This window comes from Tachysurus vachellii, chromosome 16, assembly GCF_030014155.1.
Source record: "Tachysurus vachellii isolate PV-2020 chromosome 16, HZAU_Pvac_v1, whole genome shotgun sequence".
In the NCBI taxonomy this organism is placed as follows: domain Eukaryota; kingdom Metazoa; phylum Chordata; class Actinopteri; order Siluriformes; family Bagridae; genus Tachysurus; species Tachysurus vachellii.
Genome location: NC_083475.1, coordinates 14,187,309 through 14,212,261, shown reverse-complemented (window position 1 = coordinate 14,212,261; position 24,953 = coordinate 14,187,309). Strand labels below are relative to the sequence as shown.

Sequence of the window (24,953 nt, the reverse complement as noted above, 5' to 3'; positions counted from 1 at the left end):
AGAATTGCCAATCCACAGCAGGGTTCTCTGAAGTATGATTCTAGCTACTGTAGATGTCTGAGCAGATAGCCCAGATAGCTTTTCAGGACATTGGTAGAATCTTAAAATGCTAGGAAAATTCATATTCTAACACAAATAATTGTGCATTATTCATTATTAACATTTTTTATAATTAAACATAATATACTTAAATTCTAATTCATTTGTTTTACATTTTTTTTTCACAGATTAAAGATAGAAACAATAAAATTTGGGGTGAAGTTAAAGAAGTTTTATTTAGGATTGCAATAACAGAAAAAAATGAATAAAGTGACAATGTATGGATTATAAAAAAAAAAAATAACAAAAAAGAGATAAATAAATGCTTTTGTTGGTACATTTTTTTAAATTAAAGAAGGATGTAATAATAGCAAAAGTAAGCAAGATGCTTGGTAGTCCGAAGAAAACATTATAAGGCAAGAGCAGTGCATATATTGAATGTTATATATTATGCAGCATAAAGGAAAGCAAGGGATTCGCACAGAGAGTGGAGGTGAAAGTGAAAAAGTGCTGTAAATACCTCAACATGTTTGATGCTGTATGTCAATAAATTGTCTACAAAATTTCTTAAATATTAAACAGTATCAACTGCATGATTATTTGTATCAGGTACAGATGAAATTTCAGTACATATCAGAAGAGTGCTTACAAAAATAATAAGATAATTAAATAAAGCTCCTAAGCATATTATATCCCATTAAGACTCATAACACTTCTAACCCCCTTAAACTCCCTGGACATTAAGCATATGGTTCTACCATTTATATACACATTCTTTATATTAGTTTCACTGTAGTTATACAATAATTCATATGACTTCCCGAATAATATGTTTTCATTCATTCATTCATCTTCTACCGCTTATCCGAACTACCTCGGGTCACGGGGAGCCTGTGCCTATCTCAGGCGTCAGTGGGCATCAAGGTATAATATGTTTTAAGACTAATAAATAAGCAGACAATTTAAAGGTTTAATGGTGATTTGTCCCAGAAAATCGGTTATCTGAATCAATTTCTTTGGTTGGAAGACTTTGTTGGCTTTTTTCTTGGTTCAGAAAACATCAGTTCAGGCTCAACATGAGAGTCCATGGATAGCCTATGGATAAAGAGAAAGAGTTACAGTTAGATAGAAAGTATATACTATATATTATTACTAATATTATATAAACTTTTTATATATACAGTAGGTTTTTACTAGTCATGTTATAATAATTTCAGTAAATATTAACATTTATAATATAATCTACATAATTGATTTGTTTTGTCTTGTAAAAATAAATTGAGATGATCACCAAGCGCTGGTTGTCATAGGTCTCAATCAAGTCTTCATCATCAGTGTAAGGTTCTTTGTCATCCTGTAGCTGTGAGATCTAGACATTGTAAGAGAATGACGCAATCAATTTAACCATAAAACAATAAGTATATTTTAAATATATATATATATATATATATATATATATATATATATATATATATATATATATATATATATATATATATATATATAATATTGTGAAATAATTCCTATAAAAATATTTATGATGTTGTTTTGGGTAATTATTAACTAAACACAAGTAAAGGTAATGGGGGTCTGTTATTTCCGGTATTTTTCCCCTGAGTCTGCATTTACTGATCCATGGGAGCAGAAGTAGTGCCTCTTAAATATTCACCCTTTTTTCCAAGTTAAGCATTTTTTAAAACTACAACTACAAGATCACAGAACAAACTAGTTTTAGCTTTAGCCTAGGGCACATAGTAGTTTTCAGGCTAGTTATACTTTGTTATCTATTAAAAAGAAAAGCATATTCAGTCTTGTAATCACTTTTCACCAAAAACAAAAACACTTCTCAGTACTGTAGTTAGTATGTTCAGTAGTGTCAGGACTCTGCCCGGACTTTGGCCATGTGCCTTTTGATTATGTTTGGTGTTCACGTGTCTGCCCCGCCCTTGTCTTTTCCTCTCCGCCTCTGCACACCTGACCATCATGTCTGTTAATTATTTGTATTATTTAATTGAGCCGCATTGCCTTGTGCAGCACGGAATCCTCTGTTGTCGTCATGTCTGGTTCGTCTTTGTCCTGTTTTGTGTCTTTTAGTTATTAAATCCCTGTTTTTGTTAAGCTGTCTTGCATTTGGGTCCGTTTTTACCCCCGCGTCCGTGACAAGTGGTTAATCTTTTGGCATCATTTATAAATACAGCTCTAATTTTAGCTGATTTTTACATTTTGTTTTATGCCCAAACAAATTCCGCCATAAATACATACCTTATCTAACATCGGGTCATCTGTGATATCACTAGCAGTTTCCATCTTGATGTATAGAATAGCATCATGGACAGAGTGGAAGAGCATGCCTCTGTGCACCATTGCATCAAAGAAGCCCATTGACTCCATCTTCATGATAATTTCATCTATAATATTTAGTATTTCAAAAATATATAAAGTAAGAACAATTTAAATCAGATTACCAATATTATCTAAAAGCATAATATACTAGAGGTTTGTTTATCAGTACATACCATCACAGCCAGCAATATATACATTGACTCCAATGCGTAAAAATTCCTTTATTATCTGTAAAGTATAAAAACAATGTCTTATAATATAAGTATTAATGAACAGCTTTTGCATTTTTAGGTTTCATAAAACATATTCTCTGCCTGTTAAATTAGTCATGGCACAAATTTTACTTTAGCTAAGTTAATAAACTTTCTTTTAGGAATGAGATTTTTGGGTTTAAGAAAGACTGCTTAAAGGTACATTATTTAAGGTAAGTCACTACTAGATCTCTATTTGTAGGAGCTCAACAACATTAGAACCATGTAGTTTTTCTCTCTTTTTTTTTCTTTTTTTCTGGCCCAATTGCATGTATTTTATATTGTACATATTTTCCAGGTTATCTGTACTAGCAAGAAAAAAATACATTATTGCCCCTATAAAAATATTCCAAAAATCTTTTGGTCCTCTTTTTTTTTGTTTTGAAAAACCTTTAATTGTTGTAATTTCTCAATTAAAGTTTCCAGAACTATCTAAATTGTATTAAAATTGTTGCAATTTTGGTGCAATTTTTCAAGCTACAAAAAAAATGAAAGAAATCTATGTTTTCTCTACTTTAATACTATTAATTATCCCTTTTAAATACATTTGAGTATTCTGTATTCTTACTATATAAGACTCACTTAACAACTTGCACACCTACCAGTTTAAGACACTTTGCAGCCATCAAATCTAGGAAGGAGACTGCAGTGAAGTCCATTACCAAGCTGTGAATGTCAACTTTGGGGACCGTGACATCTACAGGCAGTGCAGCCGTCCAATCCACTTGCACCTCTATATCCACGTCTGTCCGAGCTTCATTCTCCACTTCCTGCTGTGGTTTATCTTCCACCTGCTGAGGGTCCTGCTCGTTCTCATACCCCTCATTGATCACACCCAGCTGTTCTACTGACACCAGGCCATTCTGCAACAGGAAGGGTGATAGGTTAAGTGTTCAAGACATGACATCACTAAAATACACATAATTAAAAAAAAATAAGACACATGTCTGTGTCACTAAAAAGGAAAGCCAAAGAGGAGATATAAGGAAGTGTTAAAGGACATGAAGCTACTTGGTACAAGAGTTAAGGATGCCAAGGATAGTGTTTGGAGGAAACAGATGCTTCGTTGTGGCGACCCCTAACGGGAAAATGAAAAAGTAAATGAAGAAGTCCGTGCCACTAACAACCATACTATGGTTCCAGCAGGTCACAGAGATCATATCTTTTCTCCATTCTGATGTTTGATGTAAACAATTACTAAAGCTTTTGACCTGTGTTTGCACAGTTGTATGCTGCTGCATTTTATGCATTGCATTCTACAGGTAGTATTAATACAGTGGATGTTGTGATTAATACAGTGGAAGGTTTAGTAATATAATCATTTGAATGTCACCAGAATGTGCCACTAGTTTGACTTCATAATCCTTGTAAAACTTTGATTAATAGTGTTCAGTTTTGCTTGTATACCTCTGTGACTTTAAGCTTTCCCTTCTTGATTAGACCGTGAATCTTCTTTAATGCTTTGTTCCTTTTCTTAAACACTTGCACTGCATCAAATCCCACCTGGCCATGAACAGTTAAAATGTTATCAATCCAGCAAAAATGTTTACATCTAAAATATCAAGCAATTGTAATTAAAGAAATACATGCAAACACATGCAGATCTTACTATATGCTTTATCCGGTCTTTCAGATGATCAATATTGGCAAAATATATTGGTGCAGAAAACTTGAAAATCTTTGTTCCTGGACATGCAATAATCTGTAAGAAACATTTATGACCAAACAAAGACAATTAGAGCATTGGTTTTACATTTTATGTTAATAAAAAATGAATGAAATTTTTAATTGAAGAATAGGTTAAAACAGTACATGGAATATTTTATTTCTTACATTTTTATAGTCTTTCATGTTCTTGTAGATGTCTGTACTGGGTATATTTCCAAGTGTTGAACAGGATGGACTGATATAAAAATATATTATTTATTAAGTTTATTATTTATTAAATGCCTTTATAACAATAATTTCTTATTGTATTTTTAAATACGGAATCTTAGAAAAGATTTTTAACACATTTTAATGGCATTAAAATGGGGCCAAGTTTACTTACAACTGTGTCCTGGCAACCACAGTGGCAAGTTCAAACACTAGGCCAACCAGCAAACCGATATCCAGCCCCAGCAGGATACAGGAAATGAATGTAAACACCCAAATAATCTGTGAGAATGTAAAAATATAATCAGTATGTATTTGTTATATTGTATCTACTGGATTTTAAATAACAGCCCAGTTGAATGAAAGTAATGCTGTCGTTCTTGTTCATCCTGATTACTAGATCCCAAAAGAATATATACATGATTTGATATTTTTTTAACCAATATGCCATTTTTTTCCATTTTTTTTGGTTCCCTTCCTTTTCCTAAACAAAGGTGAATTTCTCCCAAGATGTGAATGAGTGTGGGTCCTGCAAACTGACTAAAATTACATTTAATATGTATTTCTACTTCAAGCCCCAGATTCTTGCATCCACCCCTTCCCTGACCAGGATAATTAGGTAACTGGTGATGAATGAATGAATGAATTAATTTATTTATTTATTCATCCATTCATGTCAATAACCAATGCTTCTGATTCACTTGTGTAACTTATGTTCATAATTCTTTGTGGAATCTGATCTCATGAGAATTCTTAATATTTAAAGTCAGGTTAATACGATTGGATTCTTTGTCATACAAATTTTATTTATTTTTTTTTTGGAATTTTAGAAAGGTTGGCCTTTGTTGGCATTGCATGTATGTATGTCGCTATGACCACTTACACAATCGGTCCTATTCTTCCTCCATAATATGGGCACATCATGGAACTGCATAAACATGCCTTTCAGGTTGGAAACTACAATGGCGCCCAGCACTGACTGGAAGTTTAAGAAGGAGAACAGAAAAGTAAATTGTTAGGGGTGATCGTTCATTTTGACTGTGTTGTTGTTTGTGTAATTTCTTTGCAGATGTGGTCAGATTCAGCATGTGGTTGGCATGTGGCAGGTTAACCAACAGTACACTATGCATATTTATATTTGAGGTTCACGTGTTAAAATTTACAGATTTTACTTTAACACCACTGACCTAAAATATTGTGTATATCTTAAAGACCTTTGAAAATGTTGTGGCTTCAATAAATAGCATAATTTATTAGAATAATTCATTCATCATTTATTTTTGTTATAGGCTACTGCTATATAGAATTTGAGCATGAAACCCTTTTATTACTTGTTCTGCAGTTTTTTGACATACCTTCTGAAGAGGCTGAAGTAAAGGCCCAAGAGCCACAATCACTATCAGCACTAGCAGAGCTGATATTATTGATGCTACCTGTGTTCCAACAAAGTCACAATAAAAACAGGATTTTTGTATGCATTGTGTTGTTTGCATGCAGTCTGTCTGTGTGTGTGTGTGTGTGTGTGTGTGTGTGTGTGTGTGTGCGTGTGTTTGTGTGTGTGTACCTGAGTTTTGCCTCCTGTACTCTCCTGTATTGCTGTACGTGAGAGTGCAGTGGTAGCCACAAAGCCACCAAAACTGCCACAGAAAATATTGCTGAATCCAAAGGCTATCAGTTCCTGTTGAGTGAAAAAAAGGTAAAAAAAAATCTGTTGCAGAGCCTGTGAGTAATAGGACTGTATGTTCACCTCCAGTTGCTTATCTCTGTTGGCAGTGATAGCAGTAATCTGGTTAATAAGGTCTCTGTCAAAAATCACAGGGAGTAATAGAATTCCCTGCCAACTTGAATTTGCACTTCCTAATCTCTCATGAACACACCCACATACCTGATTTCCATCAACTACAAGGTCATGTTTTGCTGCGTAAACTTTAGCCACTGATATTGCTATCGCATAAGATACTGCTGCTGTGGAAATGCTTGGGCCCACAAAACTGCTAAAGAGTGATACATCTGGGGGTTGAGGTGGAACAAATCTATTAAAAACACACACACAGCAAATGTGATCTTATATTTTACATTCTTATTATCAAATGTTCACACTTAAATCATTGACGTTCAGTTTTACAAGAAATTCTATTCTTACCCTCTTGGGATAGTTTGAATGATGCCAGAACCGTAATTGTTGCGAAGGTCAAGTGCATAAGAAACTCCGGAATCAATAACTGTCTAATAAATAAAAACATATAGCAGAGCTGAAGACTGAGAAACACAAATACACCATTGAGGTTCGTTAATAAACGTTTAATGGAGATTTTTAGAGATTATTTTTCAATGGTTAAATAAAGGAGATACCTACCACTACCACTTCAATAGGAATAGGCACTGGAAGCTTTTTCTGAAATCTGGCGTTGAACTCTTTTACAAGCATAACAACAATAATAGTCACTACTGCAGCAATCAGGTCAACCATGTTGGCTTTCTTAATGTTTTTAAATACGTCCCCGATAGTCTAACAACAAATTACAAACAGAAAAATATTCAGTTAATGAAGCTTTTCAAAAGTAGAAATGCATTTTGGTCAGGGATGAAAAACATGTTCTCAGGTGTAAATAAAACATATATATATATATATATATATATATATATATATATATATATATATATATATATATATATATATATATATATATATATAAATGTGGTATATATCATGATTTTATTACATTAGACTGGACACAAAAGATGTCATGTCACTGATCCCTTTATATCATACAATAATAGCAGTTCAATTGACTGAAATTGTGTAAATATGTAATACTGAAAATACTGAAAATAAACCTTAATAAGTCTTTAAAGCATGTAAAACTAATTACTAATAATGGTCAAAGATAGTGATGTTTGTTGTGTTACATACTCACATAAAAAAGAGACAGGACACTATTGTAGTTACCAGTGGGAACATTAAATATCAGTTTGAGCTGAGAGACTACTACAGAGCAAGCTGCTGCTGTAGTGAACCCTCCTACCAATGGGTCAGACAAATAACGCACCAAGAATCCCACCTGTGCCACACCCATTGCCAACTGGAAAACATAAATTGTAGAGATTTACATCAAGCAAAGACACACAACAAACAACACTTGCATAATTTTATAAAGATCCTATTTTCAGAACTGAATTTTTCTATTCAACTATCAACATCTTAGCCCAATAAGCTTAAACATTCCATACACAGACAGACAATTAATTCATTATGAATTATGGAGCAGAATCAAGAAACTGTACAAAATAAATCATACAAAGGTAAGTTTGTTTGGAGGTGTCTTTGAGACTGAGAATAATGGGAACAGGTTTTTCTTTATTTTAGCACAGCAATACCTGAAACAGTCCAATTAGGACAGTCATAGAGGTAGCTATTGCCAGTCTCTTTGCATCTCTTTCTGCAGTATTCACCACCATTGCTACTGTTCCATTCACTGCTGTCCCATTCCCTGGCACCATGAACAGTTCATCAGGAGCAAGATTCAACACCACTGATCCCATCATCAGACAGGTGACTGGAAATGGGCCTGCCCAGTATCAGACAGGGAATGTACTTGTTAAATCAAAATGAATCAGCTTCAATTATTATTATTATTATTAAGATATTACATGGCTGTTATATTTTTTTAAAAAAGGAAAAAGTACCTTTATGATTCAGCATTCAGAATTATACAATGTAGAAGACAACCTACCTACAGATAGATGTCTAGAGGTTCCCAAAAGGAAGTAGGGGAGAATTGGGAAAAAAGCAGCAAAAAGTCCATATACAGGACCAACATTAACCAGCAGTGAGTAGGCCAGTCCTAATTGGAAAAAAAAACATTATAATGCCTTTCAGAAACACAATAAAAACTAGAGATCAAACTAATTATTTTCCCAGAGCAAATCTTACCTTGCAGAGCACACACCATACCCGTTGTGATTCCTGCTACAATTTCACCAGGAAGCCATTGCCTGAGTTGATATGCTGGGAGCCATTCAAGGATTGGGAAAAATCCCTTAATCAGCCGCACAACCCGTTTTGCAGAGCAACTGTAATAAGTCAATTATACATGAGTTTGCTAAAAACAAGGCATGAAAAGTCATGCATGGTAGTTAACCCCACACATCATAAAGAGTTTTTACAGATTCACTAAGATTCTAAACTAACCTGCAGGAATTACTGAGCCTTTCTTTGATGGTCTTTCTCTCTCTGGCTTGCCTTTCGTTAACATGTTCAAAGGCACGTACGGAGTAGATGGGCCGTGACACATTATATTGGTTCTGGCTGTCCATCTTGAAGATAACCTGTTTTTACATGGAAGAATATTTTTCTTGTTGAGGTGATTTTTGATGCATCCATTGCTTTTCTCAAACTCAGCTTAATGTAAAAAAAAAAGTTTTTTACTGTGCGTTTTATTGTATTATTAACTTTAAATGAGAGGCTGATAAGGGAATAACTATATTAACTATGCAACTATAATAACCTCAGTGGTAATAGAAATAATAGAAATAATAGAAACTTGTTCCATGCAATTCAACCAAAATGCATAAAAAATAATAAGTACACAACATATAGTTCATTAATATAAAAAAATATATAAAGGAATAATTGTCAGATAGCTGTTGTATAAGAGGAATTAAGTTTTCAGAACAATGGGTTATAGAAAAATGTGCAACATTGGGTTGGTAACTATTTTCTATTGCAGCACATCCCAAAGTTTTTAATTCCTTAAATGTTCTATACTACAGATGAACTTACATTAATCCATTAATCCACCCATGATTTGTAACACAGTCAGTAGAATGTATATTTTATAATTCTTACCTGTCAATTCAAATCTGATCTTCTTTCATCTGATTGACAAATTGTTAATCATCCATCACTTCACTGAAATTTACTTGAATATGTGCTCAATGTCATGTGCAAATGCCATGTTTCCAATAAATGCAGCTTCACTCTTCTGTTCTTGTTACTGTTCTTATTGTCTTATTTTATCCTCTCTCTCTCTCTCTCTCTCTCTCTCTCTCTCTCTCTTATTTACCTTCTTGTTCTATCTATTTACCAGTAAACCTGTCTTTTACATTTATATATAAGGGAAGTTGACTGGTGGGCGGTGTCAATGCTACAGGAGGAGATGGAGATAAAGGTGGCTGTCAAAAAGTGTCATTCTTTACATCTTTTTAAGGAAACATTTTCTGAAATCAGCTTTAAAACTACTTTAAATACTGTTCCTTTTGCATTTGACTCTTATTACTAGTAGTTGTAGTAGTAGTAGTAGTAGTAGTAGTAGTAGTAGAAGTGTTAGCCAGTCATATAAGGTTTGTGATATTGTCTTTGTCATATTCATATGTTTCATACATATAAAACAGAATAGAATTCTATGTAAATGCAGGTACTATTTAGTAGTGTATTGCCAGTGCCATATAATGATGAATCTTCATTTTTAAGTCATGGAGTCTTGATGACTTGCAGTATGTTCTGTTTCCCAGTAGAGATCTTTGTGTTGTTCTTTCTCTACATGTGGCAGTTTCCTAGTATGTGCGTTCTATTCCATTCTATTTGCAGAAATTCTCATGTTTGTGGGTAAGCTGTTTCAAAGAGGAAATGCTTACATAAAAATACTGGCATAAGTTATAATAATACAACATTTTTTCCACTATCTAAATCTATATCAAACCCTATTAAACTGGATCAATCCAATGTCACACATGTTAATTATTTATAACTATGACTAGCAGCCAATCTAGATGCAGATATTTTAGTTTCAAGTAACAAGGGAATTGGGGGTAATGGAATTATTAAATTAGGGGGTATTCTATGTGTACTAGCAGCTGCCTTACAATTTCAAGGCTCCTGGTTCAATTCTGCTCAGGCTACTGTTTATGTGTTCTCCCCATTTCCTTGTGGGTTTCCTCCAGGTCCTTAATTTAATTCCACCTCCGGAAACATGCAAGTAGGTGAAATGGCTAATTTGGTAAAATTACCTTTTGTTGTGCAGGATGACGTGTTATGGTCTACTGACAGCAGGACATAGAGAGTGTTCCTTCCTTGTTCCCAACATTCCAGGGATAATCTCTGCATCCATTTAAACCCTGACTAAGGTAGTTGTCGATAAAGATGAATAAAAATATTTTCTTCAATGGTCCTGACAATAGTATTAATTACCATCTTAAATAGCACAAGTCAAAAAATGTCACTTTGGAATTTATAGTCTATATGGTAACCATGAAAAATACATTTATATGTGGCTTTTAAAGTAAATGATCATTTGTGCAATTGATTTAGAGTATACAGGAATGATACACTAAAGGAAAGACTTGGGTTAAGAATTAGGTTTATTTGAGTCCTTATTACTTAACCACATGCTCAAAAGCAACATTTAATCGTTCAATCTTTTTAGTTTCATGTGCAAAGAGATCTGGAAAATGTTCAGACTCCACAGAAGAATATCCCTGTTATTCCTCCTCTGAATTCTGTTAATATGCATATTATATTAGTTTGATTGACATACGAAAGCCATTTTACTTAAATATTTATTATAAGTTACTCATTATTTGTGCATTTGACTTAACATGCATGAGTATTGGAGTTCATTTAAGGAACAGACATTTTCTCTTCATTGGCAACTTTCATAAATATTTCTATGAAATTTGTGACAATACCAAATAAAAATGTGGTGCTAATGTTCCAAAAAAATTCAAACAGGTCCAGTACTTAGCATACTGCATAACATGTTAAACTGTCAACAAAACACAAGAGAGTGTGGGTATTACAAGTTCCTAGTACTTATATTTTGCTTTTCATAGCCACATTATTTTTACCACAAAACATACATGGACCAAATCTGTTTTTGGGCGCTAGTCATATTTGAAAATGAAGCAAGAATTGCTGTTCTATATGCACAATTTACTTATCTTAAAGAAAAGTATTATCAAGAAAGGTAACTAACATAATTTCCTCAGAATTGAGGCAAAATCATGTCTGTATTCTGTAAACAGAACAGTTTTTTAAACAAAACGCAATAGTTTTGTTTTTTGGTAGTAGTAACACATATTAGCAGTATAATATGCACAAATTTTTTAGTTCAGTCTAAAGGTCAGTCTAGGTTTTCAGTAGTCATACACTTTTGTGCTTTTTATTGCAAACTGGAAAGATTACATAGAAAGAGTGATCCAAAAAACTTCCACCTGCATGGAGAGATTCTTTCAAAGAAACCATGTACAGCTAGCAAGAATGTTACCTGGTTAAACCTACTGCAAATTTTTCAGTGTTCCATGTGATTGCATTTACACAATGTCTGGTCCACAGAGCCTTTTTGGAAATATTACACTTTATTAAATGAATTATACTTCCTAAATAACAAATACATTAATAACAATCAGTAAAAGATCTAGAATTGGACTTAGAATTGCTATTACAAATAGAAATGTGCATAGTAAGCCTGTGCTTTTAGATGACTGATAGCAAAGCAAAAATTGAATTTAGATGTCCTAAATATTATCAATCGCTTATCAGTCACAGTTTGTTTTGTTTTCAATTTTTTAACTCTGTAGAGCAGGGGTATCCAAACTTATTCATAAAGACCTAGTGTGTTCACAGGATTTTATTCAGAAACAAGCAGTTCTATCTGTCTCATCAGATTTTGCCTTTAAATAGACTCAGGTGTGGCTTCTACTTGATTGGACCGAAAGACTTCACCGAACCAGCCCTATCTGGACAAGATTGAACAATTCTGCTGTAGAAGAATAACAAACTGATGCAAATTCAGATAAAGTTTAGTGTGAAAACCACAATTAAACAAATCAATATCAAAAAACAGTCAAATGTCAGGTGATGTGCATAAAGACTCAACAGAGGAAAAACCAGAAGAAAAAACTCAAGAAAAAGAGCAAAGAGCACTTTTAAGGTCATGTATAACATGTTTACTTTGCATTGAGTGAATTTGTGTGAGTCCTTTATGTATGGACTGGTGTGATTTGTGACAGACATAATTAAAAGTCTGGTGACTGTGAACATAACAGAGTTCTTGTGTTTTGAACCGTATCTGTAGGCCATGGTGTGTTCTCTAAAGATATGGGAGATAAACTGACACAAATTACTATGTATGTGTATTCGCATATAACCCTTAGGGATGGAAAGGGCCATAGAAATAGAGATCTTTATTATTTTGAATAATAATAAAAAAAAATAATAATCTGCTTATGGTTTAGTTCACACTCACATTTCATTTAAATCCAAATACATATACAGATACCTGAAGATAACTGAAACTGCACTCTAAATAAAATTTGCAAGTAAAAATACAAAAAATACAAAAAAAATCTTACCATTCAATTCATTTATTTGTATAGCGCTTTTTACAGTTGACATTGTCTCAAAGCAGCTTTACAGAACATAAACATAGAACAAAATGTTATTATAAAGAATAATATAAAGAGTAATAGAATACAAAATTCAAGATTAATATTTCATCTATTTAAATATTTGTATTTATCCCAATGAGCAAGTCTGAGGTGACTTGGGCAGCAGTGGCAAGGAAAAACTCCCTTGAATGGTAAAGGAAGAAACCTTGAGAGGAACCAGACTCAAAGGGGAACCTCATCCTTATATAGGTGAGAGCATATTACCATCACAACCATTTTGTTTCAGATTTAGTCCACGGATTATTGTTATAATAACATTCACTCCACTCCACTCTTTTGTGAGGCTTTGAGAAAACAAAAACAATATTGGCCAACTCTCAAACTGTACAACAATATTACAGACTATTTAAAATGTTTACATTTGGGCATTTGCTTTGACACACCTGTCTACATTGTGTTATAGCGCCATCTACTGCTTTTTGGAATGCATTGCTTAAACCAGATGTATTCACACTGTAGAGTGGCCTTAACCTTGGCCTGCTTCACCCTGCACAGGGTCAATGAAGAGGTGTTGCTGTTGGAGCTTCATACTCAAAAACAACAGTTGACTAAAGCAATGGCAATTTTCTTATACACTTAAACAGTACATTGATTATTATTCTGATTAAACTTCCAAATACAGTTTACTGGGAACCCCAATCCTATGCTAATTCTCCCTTTATAAAATATACCACAAGCAGTGGCAGGCAAACCTGTCTAAAATGTGTGTGAGCAATAAAGTCAATATTGTTTCAACAAATAGATTAGGTCCAGAGAATTGAATCCAGGTTAATGCAGCTTTAAGCAGTTATTACCACACAAGCAGAGCAAGACATTCGTTTACTTACATTTGTTCCACCTGTTAGAGCAGACAGGACTTTGACCATGAAGAAATCCACCCACTTTCCACTCAGCCAATAATAAATACTGATTATAATCCACAAACTGTGACTGTCTAGCAGACACAGAATTTAAAATAAAATGACTTTCTAATGCATTATATAAAGTGCCTTGCAAAAGTATTTATACCCACTGAACCTTTTCACATTTTGACACGTTTCACATTTTGACCACAAACAAAAATGTTTTTTTTTTAGGATTTTATGTGATAGACCAACACAAAGTGGCACATAATTGTGAAGTGAAAGGAAAATGATAAATGGTGTCCATTTTTTTTTTTTTTTTACAAATAAATATCTGAAAAGTGTGCATTTGTATTCAGCCCCACTGATTCAATACTTTGTAGAACCACCTTTCGCTGCAATTACAGCTGCAAGTCTTTTGGGGTATATCTCTACCAGCTTTGCACATCTAGAGAGTGAAATTTTTGCCCATTCTTCTTTGCAAAATAGCTCAAGCTCAGTCAGATTGGATGGCGAGGCCAATCTAAGATTGCCCTGTAATTGGCTCCATCCATCTTCCCATCAACTCTGACCAGATTCCCTGTCCCTGCTGAAGAAAAGCATCCCCACAACATGATGGTGTGTTCAGGGTGATGTGCAGTGTTAGGTTTCATCCGCACATAACGTTTTGAATTTTGGGCAAATAGTTCAATTTTGGTCTCATCTGACCAGAGCACCTTCTTCCACATGCTTGCTGTGTCCCTCACATGGCTTGTCGCAAACTGCAAACGGGATTTCTTATGACTTTCTTTCAACAATGACCTTCCTTCCACTCTTCCATAAAGACCAGATTTGTGGAGTGCATGACTAATAGTTGTCCTGTGGACAGATTCTCCCACCTGAGCTGCGGATCTCTGCAGCTCCTCCAGAGTTACCATGGGCTTCTTGGCTGCTTCTCTGATTAATGCTCTCCTTGTTGGTTTAGGTGGACGGCCATGTCTTGGTAGGCTTGCAGTTGTGCCATACTCTTTCCATTTCCAGATGATGGATTATACAGTGCTCCGTGAGATGTTCAAGGTTTGGGATATTAATTTATAACCTAATCCTGCTTTAAACTTTTCCACAACTTTATCCCTGACCTGTCTGGTGTGTTCTTTGGTCTTCATGATGCTGTTTGTTCACTAATGTTCTCTAACACACTTCTGAGGGCTTCACAGAACAGCTGTATTTATTCTGAGATTAAATTACACACAGGTGCACACTATTTACTAATTAGGTGACTTCTGAAGGCAGTTGGTTTCGCTGGATTTTAGTTAGGGGTATCAGAGTAACGGGGGATAAATACAAATGCACACCACACTTTTCAGATATTCATTTGTAAAAAAAAAAATAAATAAATAAAAAATAAAATAAAAAAAAATTGGACACCATTTATAATTTTCATTCCACTTCACAATTATGTGCCACTTTCTTTCGGTCTATTTCATAAAATCCCAATAAAATACATTTTTCTTTGTGGTTGTAACGTGTCAAAATGTGGGAAAGTTCAGTGGGTATGAATACTTTTGCAAGGCACTGTAAAATATACTATATAGGATACAATGGTAGAAAATGCACACAGACACTGTGTATGTTCAGACAGAAGTCTGTGCTCAGAAGTAAACCAGGGACCTGTAAGGTCTTAACTGTAAGGTGGCAATGCTGCTCCTTCTCATTTGTGCAGTTTTTGTGCAAAAAATACACTACAATAGAACATATGCCTTTGGTGCAGAAGAATATCACAGGAAGGGATGGGTTACATCTCACTTCCACTTAATGTAATTCTGTACACTTTACAACACTGTATAAACAGTATAGAGGTTTGATCGTATTCCTGCTTGTCGCATGTTTTAGCTGAATGTCGCATGTCTACATTGAAGCATGGTTGAACATTATGAGTAACTTATTGCCAACACTAAGGTTAGGGTTAGGTTCACTCATATATGTTTTGTGTCCTGTAGACTAAGATGTCTTTAAAATTAATTAAAGTCAATTACAGCTTCAGATGATTGCTACTTATAATTTACTGGATGATTCATGGCGCAAATTGACGAGAAAGTTTTTACAGACTTGCTCTGGATCTACACACAATCTGGCAACCCTGCACAGCGCCTGCGCCGTGCGCTTTCTGAAACGTGTTAGAGCAGTTCACGGCGTCAAAAAAAACGCCCTGGATTTATTCCCTTTAACTGCAGGATGGTCAGTGAGCGATCCGATGCGACATGGACCTAAAATCCGAGCTGCTTAAGTCCATCTGGTACGCGTTCACGTCGCTGGAGGCTGAGGGCAGCGGAAAAGTGTCCAAGTCCCAGTTGAAGGTAAGAGGGGTTTTTTTTTGCTACTGGGGAAAACACACAAAAAACCCATAACGTTATCAAGGACTGTAAAATGACTGTTCCTGGTTTGATGGGTTTGTGCAATCAAGGATGAATGCTCTAATTCTTAAGTATGGAAAGTGCATATGGTGTACCTTTAACTATATTCCTAATAAAATGTAAACATAATAAAATTACAAAACACATCCTATTGCTTGCACCACTCCAAAAAGAAAAAGTACAGTTATATCTGAGAGTGTATGTAAACATTGTTCATCACTACTTTTGTGTTCTCTTGCTTGTTTTTTTTTTTTTTTGTTTGTTTTTTTTACAGATATAGGTTATATAGGTTTATATGATAGCAACAAGTTGTAATTTTGCATCCTAAGATTATGTAATAAATCTGAGGTCAGCTCACACATACTGCACCAAAATATCTAGTTCAATAAGATAATTGAGGACAATGTAAATTTGTGTTAAATGTGTTGCTGTAGTTTTAAAAAATCTTTGTTGTCGTCCTTTCAATGCACATAAATACACAAAATACACAAGCACTGAACCGTGCAGGTAATCCCGGCAGTTTGTGTGGAATGTCTCATGTTGGAACACATCCTTAAATTATCCCATGCTTAGAAAATAAAGCAACATCAGGCAGCTGTCCTGACATGCTGTTTGCAAAGCAAAGATCACTGTTTCAACAGACATGGGGAAGAGAATTCCACTTCTCATTCCTCTCATTTCATCAGTGTGCTTGTCAGCTGATTGTTTTGCACACATAAAACATCACACCTTTGCTCCTTGGTGTAATATTTCTATTATGATCCCATGTATAGACCAGATTTTTATTACCAGTCTGTCTCTATAAACAGTCAAAAAAAAAAAAAAAGAAATTATTATTATTCTACCATATTCTACCATAGTGTGATTAGTTATACCTCAGTGCTATCAAGCTTATTTGTGTAGTGAACATTCTACAACATTACTTAGTAAGATTTTCAAAGCATGGCCTATTGCTTATTAATAAATTACAGTTTTACTCCTTCTCTTCAGCTGCAGGTTCTTGCACCTATCAGTGCTGTACAGCTGTGTTGTGTTTAATGCTCTTTTTCTTTCTGTGTATGTCACAGGTTCTGTCTCACAATTTATACACAGCTCTGAACATCCCTCATGACCCTGTTGCCTTAGAGGAACATTTTAAGGATAATGACAATGGACCTGTCTCTGATCATGGATATATGCCTTACCTCAACAAATACATTCTGGCAAAGGTATACACACACACACACACACACACACACACACACACACACACACACACACACACACACACACACACATACATACATACATACAAACAAACGACAGTTTTATATATATATATATATATATATATATATATATATAATATACACATTTACACATGTAAATATACACACACACACACACATATATATATATATATATATATATATATATATATATATATATATATATATATATATATATATATATATATATATAAACTCATGACTGTCTTGACTTCCTGTTTACCAAGTTTGCAGTAATCCACAAAACAATAGTAAGTGGAGCCTGTTACGTAAGAGTTTGTGCTTGTTAATCTGATAATCTGCTTATACACAATTGTAGAAATGCATAAATTATCCTTTGACTGGAGTTTGCAAAAGAAAATATTTGACTTTATTTGTTTTTTGTTAATGTTTAGGCTACTGAGGGTACATTTAACAAGGAGACGTTTGATGAGCTGTGCTGGATGATGACGGCTAAGAAGAACTTCAAGCCCAGTATTCAGCAGGGGGTGTGTTCCCAAAGGGACTGCTTCGAGCTCTTCTGTCTGTTTAACCTGCTCTCTGAGGATCGTTATCCTCTTGTCATCATCCAACCCGAGGTTGGTGCTTTATAGTATATAGAGGGAAACCACAGGTAATAAATGGATAATAATCAGAGGTGCTAGCATGATCGTATTTTGGAGATTTTGAATGGTATAGGATCAGTTTTCTTCAGTCCATGCAATTATGTTTATTACACATGATCTAAGATCCTAGATTTCTTTTTTTGGTAGCATGATTTTATCCTATAAATATAAGATAATAATGGCATCTGTCAAGTGTAAGATGTAATGTAAATAAAATGCAGTAAATGATGTGTAACTCATTTAAGTTTGTCTGCAATGTTATCATGGGCTAGGAAGTTAAAGAACAGTAAAAACAGAACTAGAGTCATAGGGCTTCCTGCTGATTACACAAACTGTAAATCTTTGTTTGCAATCTACCAACTTTCGTGTTGTGCAAAAAATGCCATGAGTTGCACAAACATTTAATCCAAGTATGGTTGCATTAATTCAGACCGATTTCATAGAGATAAAGATATCTTGCTATCTTTGCAGAAGTTATTAAATGTGACATTTATGACCCTGACCCCTTTTATATATGAAAAATACTTATGTCCTCAGCTGGAGTATCTGCTGAAGAAGATCTCTACTGCTATGAGCCAGGAGTGGGATGGGAAGACACTGGAGGATTTGCTATCCCAGGATCCTTCTTTGCAGAATGGCTTGACCGTGTGGATGTTTTTGGAGCATCTCAGTGCAGGGAACCTTATGAGAGTGGATTGTAAAGAGGCTTTCAGCATGGCACTGACTGACATCTTCATGGAGATGTACCACAATGTGCTGAAGAAGGTGACCGTCTATCAATAATTGGAAAGGCTACGGACTGAACAATAATAATGAGAATGACAAATAACGAGATGCAATTTTTTTTATATTTCTATTACTACACAGAAATTTTAATGTGATTGGTCAGAATCTGTTGAATATTATTTTATAATAACAGCTCTGCCAGTGGGGGGCACGGTGGCTTAGTGGTTAGCACGTTCGCGTCACACCTTCAGGGTTGGGGGTTCGATTCCCTCCTCTGCCTTGTGTGTGTGGAGTTTGCATGTTCTCGCCGTGCCTCGGGGGTTTCCTCCGGGTACTCCGGTTTCCTCCCCCGGTCCAAAGACATGCATGGCAGGTTGATTGGCATCTCTGGAAAATTGTCCGTAGTGTGTGATTGCGTGAGTTTATGAGAGTGTGTGTGTGCCCTGCGATGGGTTGGCACTCCGTCCAGGGTGTATCCTGCCTTGATGATAGACACAGGCTCCCCGTGACCCGACATAGTTTGGAAAAGCGGTAGAAAATGAGTGAGAGTGAAAGCTCTGCCAGTTCTTCCAGCTGTATTTCACATCACAGGTTTAAGTCAATATACTAATTCTATAGTAATTTCTATAGTAATGGCTTTTTCATAGGGACTTATATGAGGGAAACTTATATGAGGGAGACTTCACATAATTTAAGACCAATAAACATTTTTAAAACTTGTTAGAAAGAATGCCTTATAATCATTAATATGTTTTATAATGAGTTTTCTGTAAAGCACTTTTGCAACAAGAGGAAAAGTAAAGCTATTCCATTAAGAGGAAAGTAATTAAAAGAGATGTTACAGATCTAAATGTGATGATAACCTACTAAAATGACATGTAGTTCAAGCAAATAATTACTAGTTTATTACTAACATTATGTAAATAAACTAACTAAAAATAAATTAATAAATAATTGATAATAAATTTTTTTTTTTTTTTCATTTATAGTTATGTTTTCCATATCTTCTTTCTTTATCTAACATAAAGTAATACGGTTATTAAGTGATCTTTCTTATTTTTCTCTTTCTTTCAGGGTTACATGCTGAAAAAGGGGCATGTACGTCGGAACTGGCATGAACGCTGGTTTGTGCTTAAGCCAGGAAGCTTGGCCTATTATATTAGTGAAGACCAGAAAGAGAAGAAGGGAGAGGTCCAGCTGGATGGGTGTTGTGTTATAGAAGTGAGTTTTGCTGTTGTTCAGTGTCTGTGTTCAATTGCAAATCAAATTTTCCTCCACAAAATATAGCTTTGATAGTTCCTAAAGAGAACAGAATCACCAATGATGGGCTCAAGTTTTGTTTGTTTTTAATCATTTGAACTGAATTTCAATAATGGTGGAAGATAAAATATATGCTTATCATGTGTTCCTGTAAATAAAATACAGATTGAAAAACTGTTCCTGTGAACATTTTACATTTCTAAATTATTTCACTCATTTTTTGAAAGCGTTTTAGTGAATAAATGTGAATCAGTGAGGTCTTTTTTTTTAAAGATCCTCAGCTCACTTTGTACAAATTTAAATGCGTGTTAAAATCCCAGGAATAGATCTAGACAGCTAAGCATTATGTAGGGCTAATAATTCTTTGATTTGTCTGACAGACTATACCTGATAAAGAAGGGAAACGCTGTTTATTCTGTGTGAAGACTCCTGGCAGGACATACGAGATGAGTGCTTCAGATCAGAAACAGAGAGTGGAATGGATTCAGGGTGAGTACTTAAGCCTTTCTGGTTAATTCTGTTGAAACTTGAGGTTAAGAGAACTTCACATAGTATTGTAAGACAGACACAATTTTCCTAATATATTTACAATGCAATGTTTGGATCAGCCTGTCTGACTCTCTGTATGTACACTAGCTATGCAGACAGCCATCCGTCTGAAGACAGAGGGGAAGAGCTCAGTGCATCAGGAGCTAAAGATGCGCAGACGAGAGCAACGGGAGAACAGCCAGAATAGTCAGAAAAGCGAGAACCAGACCAGCCAAAGTAGTAAGAGAAGCTCGAGCCAAAGCAGCCAGAGTGAACATAGTGCTGAAGATGAGGAGCCAAGCTCTGTGACTCAACACGGAGAAACAGAGAGCAAGGAACCAGACTTGGAAATTATAGACATCATCCAGGTAGAAGAGAGGGAATAAATAGACATAAGTGATACTGCTCAAGCTTTTGAGTTTACTAATTTAGTGTGTTTTAGCAACACCTGGAAATGGAGGTGCAGCGCAAAAAGGAGGATGCATGGGTGAAAGAGAAGCAGCAGGAGAGGCAAGAAGAGCTGGAGAGACAGCTGAAGGAAGCAAATGAGGTAAGACACAGATGTGTCCTTTTTTATAATTTAAGTGCACCGTGTTGGTCTAAACATTTACCACTTGCGTTCAGAGAAAGAAATATGAGACATTATTGACAGCAGTAATGTCTATTTACTAGAATGCATTTCTAAATGTTCTGGCTGATGGTTTACTGGTTGCTGCCCAGGCCAGAGAGAACATGGTGACTGAATTGGCTAAAATGGAAAAGGAGGTACAGCAACAAAAAAAGAGGATACAAGAGCTGGAACAAACACAACAGAAACTTGAGGAGGCGCTCAACACACAGATTCAGGTCCACTTAGAGGAGGAGAAAGTCCGACATGAGCTTGAAAGGTCAGTCACAGACATATTTTTCTTTATCCCATCAAACATCAAGCTGATTTTGGAAATGTAATGGCCACCAGGGCCTGTTAATGATCACCATCCATCATCTTAACTTTGCCTCAAGCTTTTTGTGAAAATTTGCATGCACACAACAAATACCACAGACGATGGCCAGCACCTTGCACCATACCAAGAATGTCAATAGTTAGACGTGGCAGTTGTCTGATTTGTATTTTATTTTAGTATATGTTTCTATTAATATTTTTTACAAAATGTATTCATTGATATATTTATTGTTTTTTGTATTGAGCAAGCTGGCATAACAAATTCCTCTAGTTTTTATATTCAACCACAGAAATCAACTAAGGCCTAGCATCAAAGAAAGACAAACCTTTTCTCCCAAATGCCATTAAATTATATTAAGTATTTTTTTCTATTTGGTATTCCACCTACCAGCATCAAGAGAGTTGACCTGTGTATACAGAACTGTTTATGTTCCCACATAAAGACTAAGAAAAAGAATGTAAATGTGTCTCACTTACGCAGTTCCTGAATCCTTTTGGATTGTTTTAAGTCTTGTGTGGATTTTGAGTTGTATTTGAGGTTAGGAATGTTTCTGAAACATTTATACTGTAGTAACACTTACTGTGTGTAACCATATTTATATTAGTTTTGAGCACATTCTGCTCATTCTGACTAATTTATTCTATACTCTGTTACATTCCTAGTGCATATACATGTGTTTGTTTGTCTTCCAGGCTATTGGAAGAAGAAAGGAAGAAGCTGACTGAGTTGATGGTCCATCAGAGGCACTTGGAGACTCCTGACTGTGCAGTAATAACCCAACAGAAAACACCTCAACCCCAAAAGGAGGAGGATAACATACTCGATCATGCAACTACTGTGATTCCTCCGTCTTCTAGCCCCCAATTAACAACGTGTACATCCCAGGAGTTTACAGAAACAGAGGAGACACATCAACACAATGTGGAGGTAATTAAACAAGGCTGAGTAGAGAGAACTGATGAGAAGTAGATCAACTGTTGGCCCTTCGTCTTTCAGGCAAGCACAATTGTAATTTCTCAATTTGTCTTATTTTGCAGAAAGTTCCTGAGAATTTTTCTAAAGCACTACATATGAGACATTGGAACGTCCAGCTCAACGGCCTTATGAAGCCGATCACACCAGCAGGTAACAAATCCTCACAGAGAACTGTCAGGCAGATATTTGAATTTCAGTTTCACTTAGTCAGATATAGGGTTTGTTGTTAGAATCTGCTGTACCCAGGAAGCCCACAGACTGTGAAGTAATAAATTGTAAGCTTTGAGTAGACAAGAAGACAAAAGGGATAATAAGCAAAAATGTTGTCTGGGACAGGTGGCCCAGTGCATTAAATTGTCACTGAGATCCTGCTGGAACTCCTGCTTACAACACCATTTGAACTTAATGTTATGTGGATATGCTTTTTCCCCCCATCCATGTGTAGACAAGATGAAGCGTCTGCCGGTGAGGTCAAACTATCCCAAACATGACCAGGCACTCACCAGTACAGAGTTCATTTTGAAGTTTCAATCGACCGTCAGTGAAACAGAATCCTCCAACAGTCAGTTACGAAAGAGAGAAGAGGATGTAGACACACAAGACCTAATCACTGCATGTCACGTTGAGGAACCACAAAAAAACAGAGAACAGGTTGAGCAGAGCAGCGACCTTGCATAGTGACTCCCTGGCACAAACTCAACAAGTACACATTTTGTGAGATGTTATTGTTTGTAGTAGACTTACCATCTTACACACATGAATAGCAACTTGTACATGTAAATGTATAAAAAAAAAGTAGTTGTAGTATTCGCAAAAATGTTGGTAATCTACAGTAAAGCTTGTGTGTGTGTGTGTGTGTGTGTATGTGTGTGTGCTTGTGGTTTTAATGCAAACGGATAACACCAAACACATGCAGTATGCAATGTTATTTATTTCAAACCATTGATTCTGTTTTGTTGAAAAATCCAAACACTGTTATCTACATAACTACAGTATCACTAAATTTATGAAATGAAATACTTTGTATGCCACGATACAATATATCGTATCGACGAATAATAAAGAAAACCATTTAATTATGCACAATAGTTTGCTCAAACATACAAACTTCGTCCTGTAGTTATATTCCTTTTATTATTTAATCTGGTGCATGTTGTATACTGTATATTTACTACTTCAGCAGATATATCAACATCAGCAATTTACACCGCTCTAGCTATACAGAACTATCTGAAAGTGAGGACTGATTGCAGTGTTTATTATGTAAGATATGACACGTATGAGACAGAATAAATAAATGATAAGGGTCAAGCAAGGAATGCAATGACTTAAACTGTGAATTTACACACTATATTCCTTACTTGTGCTTTATCTTTTATTTCTTCTGTAATGGGTTCTGTGCTTCTGTATTGAATACTTTAGGTTTTATTTGTAATTCTATGGATGACCAGTAGAGGGGGCACTTGATTTAGAATTTTCAGCCTCCTGATATCCAAAAGTTAATGTACAGATCAAACCTTGGTCCCTCTTCGTCATCTTGTTCACTACAAAAGTTAAAAATAAAATAAATGGGTTCCAAAATATTCCTGTTAACGTTTTTGTGCTACTGATAATGTTATGCTGGTCACACGCTCTCAAACAAACACTTCTTTAGTGCTGGATGTTGAAAATATTCACGCCGTCCATATTTGGTTCTGTGGATGCTGGCGACTGAGTGGAACTCAGTCTGCAAGACATCACTCCCAGCCACAAAGATGAATGATGGCCTTCTGTGCTGGTTTTGGGTAATAATCAATAGCATGACTGTAAATGATCTTTGTGAAACAGTCGTGGTTTGTGATTTTCCAAAATCTGATCTTTTCCCTTAGAGTTTGGAATCTTTCTGTTTATAGAGCTAAATATTCTTACAAATGTTTGTTACGTATGCTGGCTTTAACACCTGAGTTTTTGCATACATGCTTAGAAACTTTACTTACTGCTTCAGAAGATTTACAAGAATGCTGTAGAGTAGTACATTTTTATAATTAACATCAGACACTCTCATTTGTAGTAGCTCAAATATACAAGCTTCTAAAGACCATATGACCAACTATGAAGTGTCTAATAGTAGTAGACATAGACAACACTGAACTGATCCAATCTGTGGTTGTAAACATGGAACACTATCTGGGTGCGTCCCTTCATTTTGAGGCAAACAAGAGAGCATGTTTTATAGCCAGACATCTCTAGTGACGGACTTGATTGCGAGTTGGTGACGTGAGCTCAAATGTCACAGGCACTCTTCTGAGAAAAGGAGCAGTGACAGAATATAAACCAAGGATAATTGTTCCTTAGCAATCAGCCCTATATTACAATAGAATTCTACAAAAACATAATCTGGCATCCATTCACACTCTAGTGAAGCAGGGTCAAATGAATAAGACATTAGGAGTTGTTTAGGCTGGATATGGCTGGGA

General features: G+C 35.3%; 2 protein-coding genes across 2 annotated transcripts; one reads left to right on the top strand and one right to left on the bottom strand.

Moving 5' to 3' along the window:
- Positions 1-256: 256 nt before the first annotated feature.
- Positions 257-9,575, bottom strand: LOC132858991 (pendrin-like). The gene is made up of 21 exons (XM_060889519.1): positions 9,358-9,575; positions 8,701-8,837; positions 8,443-8,582; positions 8,243-8,353; positions 7,887-8,077; positions 7,427-7,591; positions 6,865-7,017; positions 6,652-6,734; positions 6,394-6,541; positions 6,073-6,186; positions 5,864-5,941; positions 5,392-5,487; positions 4,684-4,790; positions 4,467-4,536; positions 4,243-4,335; positions 4,041-4,136; positions 3,236-3,496; positions 2,556-2,610; positions 2,302-2,447; positions 1,331-1,408; positions 257-1,134 (listed from the first exon to the last, which is right to left on the bottom strand). The coding sequence occupies exons 2-21, from the start codon at positions 8,823-8,825 to the stop codon at positions 1,111-1,113; spliced, it is 2,334 nt and encodes a 777-aa protein (XP_060745502.1). The 5' UTR covers positions 8,826-8,837; positions 9,358-9,575; the 3' UTR covers positions 257-1,110.
- Positions 9,576-15,943: 6,368 nt separating this feature from the next.
- On the top strand, positions 15,944-24,080 carry def6c (DEF6 guanine nucleotide exchange factor c). The gene is made up of 12 exons (XM_060889918.1): positions 15,944-16,134; positions 17,259-17,399; positions 17,855-18,037; positions 18,602-18,829; positions 19,865-20,011; positions 20,431-20,539; positions 20,687-20,946; positions 21,021-21,128; positions 21,299-21,465; positions 22,215-22,449; positions 22,560-22,647; positions 22,943-24,080. The coding sequence occupies exons 1-12, from the start codon at positions 16,039-16,041 to the stop codon at positions 23,173-23,175; spliced, it is 1,995 nt and encodes a 664-aa protein (XP_060745901.1). The 5' UTR covers positions 15,944-16,038; the 3' UTR covers positions 23,176-24,080.
- Positions 24,081-24,953: the final 873 nt, after the last annotated feature.

Bases quoted from the DNA above. Each gene is read 5' to 3' on its own strand.
- LOC132858991 (XM_060889519.1), bottom strand. From the start codon at position 8,825: ATGGACAGCCAGAACCAATATAATGTGTCACGGCCCATCTACTCCGTA. The intron at 8,583-8,700 runs GTTAGTTTAGAA...GACTTATTACAG, and splicing joins AGGCTCAGTAATTCCTGCAG to TTGCTCTGCAAAACGGGTTG. The intron at 1,135-1,330 runs GTGATCATCTCA...CTTTATCCATAG, and splicing joins CCTATGACAACCAGCGCTTG to GCTATCCATGGACTCTCATG.
- def6c (XM_060889918.1), top strand. From the start codon at position 16,039: ATGGACCTAAAATCCGAGCTGCTTAAGTCCATCTGGTACGCGTTCACG. The intron at 20,540-20,686 runs GTGAGTACTTAA...TATGTACACTAG, and splicing joins GAGAGTGGAATGGATTCAGG to CTATGCAGACAGCCATCCGT. The intron at 21,466-22,214 runs GTCAGTCACAGA...TTTGTCTTCCAG, and splicing joins GTCCGACATGAGCTTGAAAG to GCTATTGGAAGAAGAAAGGA.